Source organism: Hyperolius riggenbachi, chromosome 6, assembly GCF_040937935.1.
Source record: "Hyperolius riggenbachi isolate aHypRig1 chromosome 6, aHypRig1.pri, whole genome shotgun sequence".
Lineage (NCBI taxonomy): Eukaryota > Metazoa > Chordata > Amphibia > Anura > Hyperoliidae > Hyperolius > Hyperolius riggenbachi.
This window is the reverse complement of record NC_090651.1, coordinates 346,439,712-346,449,001: the sequence shown is the minus strand read 5'-3', so window position 1 is coordinate 346,449,001 and position 9,290 is coordinate 346,439,712. Positions and strand designations below refer to the sequence as shown.

The following is a 9,290-nucleotide window of genomic DNA, read 5'->3' as shown; positions in this document are numbered from 1 at the left end:
GGGCATAGATTTTAATTAGACGCTGCTGACCATTTCAGTCGCTCCCGCCGATCTCACTGCTTAATCCCCGCAGCTTACTGGCTCTGCCTGCCTCTGACGATAGAGCCCTGTGAGTGGGTCAGGAGCAGATTTCATTGGCTCCTGGTCCTGTCTATTAATGTAAGCCGCTCCCATTGGCCAACATTAAAAGACAGGGTCAGGAGCCAATGTCTGGCTCACAGGAACTCTGCCAAAGATGGCAGAGTGGGTGGCCCAGGATCCCGACGTGTGGCGCTTGCGACGGGTATGTGCAGCGATTCTTCGGTATTCCATCAGGATTACGAAATTTCTGTACCAGTAGTCTTCTTAAGGGGTCAGAGACCGCTGGTACTTAAGTGGTTAATAGGGATCTGTACATGCCTGGTAAATTGGCCTTTATAGGTTTACTTGGCCTGACCACCTGAGTCATGGAATGACCTAGAGCCGGCTCTGGCTGCACAAGGAGACACTAGTCAGAAATACTTCATGTCTCTGCTGAAATCCAACACCTACCTGATCATCTGCAAACGTGACAAATGCAAACGCTCGGAACGGCTTGGGAATAAACACATCTACGACTTCTCCGTACTGCGCAAAGAACTGGCGGAGCTCCTCAGCACTCATATCCTCCGTGCACCGGCCGACAAAAACCTTACGGCTCCGCATGGGCTCGTCAGGGCTCTGCTGCAAGCGGGGGAGAAATCAGCACATGGTCAGGTGTATACACGGAAGACAGACGTCACAGGATATTGCGGTTATGCACACATACTGCCTAAACTGACCCCTTATAACTTCGCTGTGAGCATTCCCCCCCCCCCCCCCCCCCCCCTTCTCAGGCCATGCCACACCAAGATCTTCCTCACCCAATGCCCAAAACCAAACAAGGAAGCCAACACTAAGGAATGCCAGCATCTTAGGAGTTTACAAGAGGAGGCGGGACTTAGTACATAGCAAGCAGGCGGGGAGAGTTGACAGGAAGCTAGCAAGCAGGAGCGGTCTCAAGGGAGGGCGGGGCACTTGTACATGCCAGAATCTTGGCCGAGACCTAGCAAAACAGCCGTGTCATATTTAGTGTGTACGAGGCTCAAAGATGCAGTGATTTCCTTACAGAGGAACTCCAAGCTCCAGATTCTTAACAGACAGGCCTTACACACACACGATAAGTAGTGTGAAATGTCCAACGATCGAAAGAAAAAGTACAGCTAAATAATGACTTGATATCTGGAATTCTTCCCGATCCAACTCCCAGATCAATCAATGGCCGTGTCTAACAATGTAAGCAACTCCCATAGGCTTACATTGATGGATGTGGTCAGGAGCCAATGAAATGGTCCTTAACCACTTGAGGACTGCAGGGCTAAACCCCCCTAGTGACCAGGCCATTTTTAGCTAAATTGGCCACTGCAGCTTTAAGGCCAAGCTGCAGGGCCGCACAACTCACACAAGTGATCCCCCCCCCCCCCCCCCCCCCAACAGAGCTCTCTGTTGGTGGGGTCTGATCGCTCCCCCATGTTTATTTTTTTTTAAATTAATATTGTTAGGTTTTTTTCTTCTAAAATCCCGTTCCTTTAAATGTATTCCCTCCCCCCAGCCGGCCAATTATGGCGATCGGCTGTCATAGGCTTCTGCCTATGAGAGCCGATCGCTCTCTTGTCCCCCATGGGGACAGCCGTGTCACACGGCTGTCCCCGGTGCAGCGCTGCTGCTCATCGCAGCACCGCACCAAGTAAATAGACGGCGTGATCGCCGTCTAACAGTCTCCCGAGCGGCAATAGCCGCTCGGAGACTGAAGGCGGAGCGGAGCTCCGCCCTCCGAGCATGAGATGCGCGCGATCTCATGCTAAACAGAGCCCCAGGACTTACGCCAATTGGCGTTAGGCGGTCCTGGGCCTACTGGCGTGACGCGGGCGGCAGGAGGTTAAGGGAGCATAGACCGCTGGTACTTTAGTGGTTAAAAAATGACTAGCTTTGCATGAGCTCACCTAAAGGAAACACTGAACACCACCCTCTCTATACGCAATCTATCCATCTATCTATACATCTGAAGACCCCGCAGTCTGACTGTCCTGTGCTGGAGGGCTCCAGCATTGACTGGCTTACAGGACAACTGTATCGAAATGGAGGCTGCCATATTCATTTCCATTTAAATACCAGTTGCCTTGCTTTCCTGCTGATCCTTTGCCTCTAATTTCAGCCACAGCCTTTGAACAAGCATGCAGCAGATCTGGTGTTTTACTGACATCGTCAGATCTGACAAGTTTAGCTGAATGCTTAACTCTGGCACTAATGCAGCCAAATAGATCAGCAGCGCTGCCAGGCAACTTCAGCAGCGCTGCCAGGCAACTGTTATTGTTTAACTGGAAATAAATATGGCAGCCTCCATATCCCTCTCACTCCAGGTGTTTAACCACTTCAGGACCTCAAGCTTACATCGCTCTAGTGACCAGGCCATTTTACACAATAGAGGGCTGTGCAGCTTGGTCAGCATGTTACACAGTCCTACAATCAAGCACACAAATGATTTTAATCTATTAATGTCCTTATTAGGACACTCAGTAGGAGGTATCTGATCGCTCCTGCAATTTTTTTTTTTTCCACAAAAGGGAGGCTACAGAAAAAAAAATTCTTAGTTTAGGGGAAATGCTACCTAAGCTGGCTTGTGCTGCACTGATCTAGTTTATAACGAAAGTGAAATTCGCTTTAACCACTTAAAGACTACAGTGCTAAAGCCCTCTAACGACCAGCCTTTTTTGCAGCACTGGGCTGTGCAGGCATTTCAGTCTCCTGCACAGCCCAGCTTAGAATCCCAGCGATCGGACTCACCTATTTTTGTCCCTAAGGGGACATGCCGCCGGAGGTCTCCGATCGCTGCTGCGCCTTTTTCTGCCTCATAGGAGGCTCTGGTTAGCATCATGCCCTTCCCTCGTCCCCCCCCCCCCCCCCCCCACATTGAACAGGACGGCGATCTGCCCTGTTCTCCGCCTCTCATAAGCATCAGCCTATGATAGGACGGATCGCCGATCTCGTACAGCGCTGCCGGAGACAGCAGCGCTGTACGGATGTAAACAAAGGGGATTTCTGTCCTCTTACGTTTACAAACAGCCAGCCAGCCAGCCAGCCAGCCAGCCAGCCAGCCAGCCAGCCAGCCAGCCAGCCAGCCAGCCAGCCAGCCAGCCAGCCAGCCAGCCAGCCAGCCAGCCAGCCAGCCAGCCAGCCAGCCAGCCAGCCAGCCAGCCAGCCAGCCAGCCAGCCAGCCAGCCAGCCAGCCAGCCAGCCAGCCAGCCAGCCAGCATCGGCGGCTAGCAGGGAACAATCGCGCGGCTGTTCCCCGGGAAAACCACAGCTCCAGGAGTTGACAATTGGCGTTGGGCTGCCGCCACGTTCACGGCCATTGAAGTGAGGCGTTCGTTAGGTTGTTAAGTTTTCGCTACCTAATAAATCTTCCTGGGTCTAGTTAAACAGCACACATCGGATATGAGAACTTTTCTTACCTTGGAATTGGGAAGTTTGCAGTCACACCACCTCCCGTCGATCATGTGACGCTGTGACATCACCTTCACTTGCGTTTCATAGTCTGTGAATCGGACAAAGCCGAATCCTTTTGAATGTCCTGTCTTGGCATCCATTTTAACCTGCATGAAAGGTCAGTTAGCGAAGGATCACCAATACAGAAAAGCGAAGGACAAAATCAGTCGTCGCCTACCATACCTGGACCATGATGACTTCTCCGAATGTGCTGAAATAATCCTTCAGGTCCTGTTCTGTCGTTTTCCAAGGAAGGCCCAACACAATCAGATCTGAGGTTTTTGTAACAGCGCGCTTTATCTTCACAGCAGAGGATGCATCTGTTTCATCCATCTTCCTTTTGTTGTCTATGATAAAATTACAGTAAAAGGGTAAAGGTTTAATATAGCCCTTGAAGTGGTCTGAAAGACAGCATTTCTAATTTGCTCTAAAAGATTCTTCAAAGCTTGAAAGCTACTATCCCGGGAAAAAAATTCTAGCAGAACATCACAAATGGTTAAACAGAAGCACTTTCTCCTGCTATTCAGCTTCAAATCCGCATCCAAACTGGAGACAACAGTATCTTTTTTACTTGTTAAAGTGGACCCAAATTAAAAATACAAGATTTCAAAAATAAAATTTATTTTCTAAATTATAATGATAAAAAGCAGCCTTTTTCAGCTGCATGATGACGAATATAAAATATTTTACATTTATTGGAGAAACCCCTCCCTTCCTTTCATATTGCCGGGAAATAATCCGGCAAACTGGTGGATTAGATGGTGTACAGCAAAGGAGGAATTGCTAATGACTGCCACCTGTATAACCCTAGTTATGCAAAGAGGAGGGTGAAAAGCATGCACTGAAATGCTCATAGGCTTGAAGAAGTGTTTATTTAAATTTGCATGTGTCTGAGTGGTGCAACTAAATATTTTGAATTAAAAAAGTGTTTGGTTTGGGTCCGCTTTAAGCACAAATCATCAAACACTGAGAAACTGTCTCTGCTTCAGACACAGTGTTCAGAATAGCTCATTAGGTTTTAATATATAATAAAAAGCAGTTAGAATAGAAAAAGAAAAAATGCAATGCCAGCTTTCAGGGCAAGAAAAACTACACTTTGGAAACTTGTAATTTGTAAACGTACAGTTATATTTGCTTTTGTGCACAAGTAATATTGTCTAATAAAAAAGTAGGAAAACATTTTTTATTAAAAATGTATGAGTTTCAGACCACTTTTAAAGACAAGAAAAAACAACATTCATATGGCACTTTTCTCCTGGCAGACCTAAAAGTGCCAGAGCTGCAGTCGCCAGGGGGTACTCTAGGTAGTAGCAGTGTTAGGGAGTATTGCCCAAGGTCTCCTCACTGCATAGGATTGATTCGTATATGGGCACCTTAAAGCTGTACATACGTGCAATTTGCCCAAAGTCTGTACTACAAGACCAACAGGTTGCTATTAACGTGGATATATTCAGTTAGCCTTTACCCCACATAAACATAAGATTGTGGTTCATAAATTTAGACTGCACGGTGTATGGCAGTGATGGCTAACCTTGGCACTCCAGCTGTGACAAAACTACAAATCCCATCATGCCTCTGCCTCCCCGAGTTATGCTTAGAGCTGTCAGAGTATTGCAATGCCTCATGGGACTTATAGTTCCACCACAGCTGAGTGCCAAGGTTAGCCATCACTGGAGTATGGTGAGTTGGAGACCATATGGTGTAAGTAACAGGAACAGCTGAGTCATTAGAACCCAGAGTAGCTGCTGCATTTGTGAATGGCGGGAAGATTTGTGCAGATAATCTTCTCTACATGCAGCATCCTGCCTGCTACTGGCCAATGACAAACCAGTTATTTGCCACCATTAAAGAAACTCTGTACTAAACTGCAGGAGGGGGGGGGGGGGGGGGAAGCCTCAGGATTCCACTGAGGCTTCCCCCATCCCTGTAGCTGCAGGCAATCCAGCGCTACCCCCCCCGCGCATAATGGCCAAAAACCTGGCCAAGTGAAATCACTCTGGGGATAAGCAGCACCTCATGTCTGGCAGGAGGAAAAATAAGGCCTGTTGCTGTTGCTTATCTGCTCTAAAAAAAGATAAGCAACAGCATAATACCCTTTAAAGAAAACATTTGTTGCAGCTTATACAAAACCTGCAATAAATCAGCAGCATGCCTACCTCCTGATTTCAGGGAAGCTACTATGCCGAGGTGGCTCCTGAGCTGAGAGCTCAAATTACACTTGTGGTTACTTACACAGGTGGGGAGAGAATTAGATAGGTTCTTATCTCTAAATACATCGGGCCTGATCAAATCGACTTTCTCCCAAGTGATATTTTCAACGTATCACAAGTTCTGTGATATAATGTCGAACAAAGGTTAGTGTTGTTGCCCATAGCAACCAACCAATATTTATTACACAAACTTTGTGTTGGAAGATAGTTGGGTGTGTGTACAGCTAACAACCAGACCACCAACTGATGACAGGTTCTTTGCCAGATCCAACCAACTAATGTGCAGGTTGGAACGTGTGTACAAGTCTTTTGGACAAATGTATGGTTGTTTAGCTTGCACGCAGTGTAAAGGCCCATACACAAGGATTTTTTTAAACGACTGGTCGTTTGGACATCCCGTCGTTCAGACGTCAAATCGGGCATGTGTACAGTCCGTCGTTCAGGAGATAAGACTGGTCTTGAGCGATCCGCCTGGCGGAATGCTCAAAACCAGTCTTATCACCTGAACGACGGACTGTACACATGCCCGATTTGACGTCCGGACGTCCAAACGACCCGTCGTTTAAAAAAATCCAACGTGTGTATGGGCCTTTAGAGTTCGTTATTTAGCACTTAACTTCAGTGGTTGGTCATGTTCATTACGTTGGACACATGTATGAGCTTTTTAAAGTACTTTGTACAGCTCCACAGAACACGTTGGTGCTTTTAATATCAATAGGAATGCTAATACCCCAGCTTGTATGCAGGTTGGAGTTGGCCATGGTAAATAAGCGGGAAATAAATCTGATTGGCCCATTTACAAGTTGCATCTCAGTGACCAGCTCCACCCAATACCCCTGTGCTTCTAAGATGGATACAGATAGTCTGAACGGCACAGTGCTGGAGTCCAGATACAGAGTCTCCCATACAAGCCACATGCTAGCCGAGTCATACACACTACAATCTGCACACACCTTTCGGGTAATTGACAACATAAACCAGGTTTCCCCATCCAGTTTCCGGGGCGTGAAGGATCCCTTCCACCAGCCTGACGCCACGCATGCACTGGTTCACAGGATTCCGATATCGGAGGCCGCAGGCACCAGGGAACTGCGCTGTAACCGTGGACAGGAGGACAGTGCCGTCATCTTCGGAGGGAACCTCTATGGGCTCCTCATTCTCGTCCTCCGCTACGCAAATATATTCCATTTCCATGGCTGCAAACTGGAAGAGAAAAAAAAACAGCATTAGAGGCAGAGGTCATACAGAAGATGCTGACATTACATAAAGAAATCTATAGCAAGTCATCACAAAGCGCTGTGTGTCCAGGCCCATTACTGAGTGCAGATAACAGGACTAGAGTAAGGCAATCACTCTTCCCGTAGCAACTTACTGCATTAGCAGAGGCAAGATCAATAAACAGATTTCTGTAGAAATATATTATTGCTATGGAGTAGCATGCTGGGAGTTGTAGGTGCCTGAAAATCTAAAGCTTTATATGTGCAAAGCATGCTGGGAGTTGTAGTTGCCTGGAAACAGGAGGCTATAACCATGCTGGAAGTTGTAGTTGTGTGGAATGAGGAAGCTATAACCATACAAAGCATGCTGAAAGTTGTAGTCGCCTAGAAAGAGGAGGCTATAACCGTGCAAAGCATGCTGGAAGTTGTAGTGGCCTAGAAAGAGGAGGCTATAACCATGCTGGAAGTTGTGGTGGCCTTGAAATAGGAAATTATAACCATACAAAGCATGCTGGAAGTTGTACAGGTTTTAAAATTCCAAAAGCTATATACATGCAAAGCATGCTGGGAGATGCTGTCTGAAAATCTAAAGCTTTATATGTGCAAGCATGCTGGAAGTTGTAATTGCCTGGAAACAGAAGGTTATAACCAAGCAAAGTATGCTGGAAGTTGTAGTCAACCAATATAAAGCTATAAACGTGCAAAGCATGCTGGAAGTTGTAGTTGCCTGGAAATAGAAGTTATAACCATGCTTAGCATGCTGGAAGTTTTAGATGCCTGGAAATAGGCTGTTATGACCATGCAACGCATGCTGGTAGTTGTAGTTGCCTGGAAATAGTGAGTTATAACCGTGCAAAGCATGCTGGGAGTTGTAGTTGCCTGGAAACAGTAAGTTATAACCATGCAAAGCATGCTTGGAGTTGTGGTTCTCCAGTGTTAGCTGAGACCTCAGTAGATTACATGCATCGTCCCTTCCCGCCTCTCCCGAAGCACGCGGCCTCCCCCCTCCTCCTCTCCCAGCGCTCAGCACGCGGCCTCCCGCCCTCCCTCTCCTCCCCCAGCAGGCGGATCGCCCTGACCGAGTCGCACGTCTCGGGGATTCTGGTGCGGGTCGCCTCTGCTGTCTCACCTCCTTCTGTTGTAGTCAGCGAGTTCCTGGCTCTACTCCTCACAAAATGGCGCCTCTCTCCCCTCTTCTGCAGCTGATCTATATACCCAGAATGTACCACCGCCCGGGAGAGGGGGGTCAGGACCGTCCCATGCCGCCTCATACCTCCTCTCAGCCTCCTATCACCCCGCTACCGGCGGAGACCTCAGCTAATAATTCCGGAGAACGCAATGCGAGCGCAGAGGCTGCCCCGGGATACTCACACGACAGCTGTGCTCCCCTGTAGTGCGGCAAGTGGAAGAGTCTGCTCCCGGCACATGCGCAGAAATCACAATGTGCTCGGGCGGATCTGGCCTCGGATAGACAAAGACTGGAGGGGGCGAGGTCTACACGTGTTCGGGAAGGGGCGAGGTCCACCCGCACAAGGACGACAGGGCGGTGCTGAGGGCGGTGCTCCAGTAATATTATATAAGTGGGGAATACGGCAGAAACGAATTGGGTTGCTGGATACACACTGTGCGTTTCTGCGTCGAATGCGTCAGTCGATACGCGTTGATTCGATTATTTCTGAGCACTTCTGAACGCATTTTGATGATTTTTAGGTCGATTGCCATGTAAAGTATGGCAAATTGACCTAACGATCCATCGAAGCTTGAATCGGACATGTCGGAAATAATCGAATCGATGCGTATCGACGGACGCATCGAACGCGGAAACGCATGGTGTGTATCCAGCATTGGGTAGAGATGGGAAGTTCAGATCTTTTCAATGATTCGGATGATTCGAATCGGATCATTGAAAAGATCCGGATCTTTGATCCGAATCTCGGATCATTTTACTAAGGAAGCATTTGGGGATGAAATGACTAGCAGGACAGAACTTTCCCTGGGTGGACAGAGAAGGAGAGGGGAGTGGACACACAGAGAAGGGGAGATGGTGGACAGAGACGGGCAGGGAGTGGACAGAGAAGGGAGGAGGAACGAGCAGAGAGCAGAAATGTTTGTTTGTACACAATACCCACATGCTGCAATCATATGCTTTACATCACATCTATATGTTCATCTGTATACTTTGAATGTAAACGTCGCACAGTGAAAGAAAGCATTCCCAGAAGTGAAGTGCAGCTATTTAGAGTAGAATGCAGGAGGATCATATTGCCCTGCAATCACAGGGCCTGCCCTTCTAGCCCAGCACGCTGTCTACAAAGTTACT

General features: G+C 48.0%; 1 protein-coding gene across 2 annotated transcripts in view; it reads right to left on the bottom strand.

The window, feature by feature from the left end:
* The window catches only part of LOC137521805 (TAR DNA-binding protein 43), a 20,884-nt gene extending 12,710 nt beyond the window's left edge, over positions 1–8,174 (bottom strand). Inside the window, exons 1-5 of one of the 2 annotated variants that reach the window (XM_068241544.1) lie at positions 8,100–8,174; positions 6,707–6,956; positions 3,727–3,890; positions 3,510–3,650; positions 532–702 (exon numbers count right to left, since the gene is read on the bottom strand). In XM_068241544.1, coding sequence (XP_068097645.1) covers positions 532–702; positions 3,510–3,650; positions 3,727–3,890; positions 6,707–6,947 — 717 coding nt within the window. In that variant the 5' untranslated portion in view covers positions 6,948–6,956; positions 8,100–8,174. The remainder of the gene's footprint in view (positions 1–531; positions 703–3,509; positions 3,651–3,726; positions 3,891–6,706; positions 6,957–8,099) is intronic. The other variant, XM_068241545.1, reaches the window with a different exon arrangement.
* Between the last annotated feature and the right edge of the window lie 1,116 nt (positions 8,175–9,290).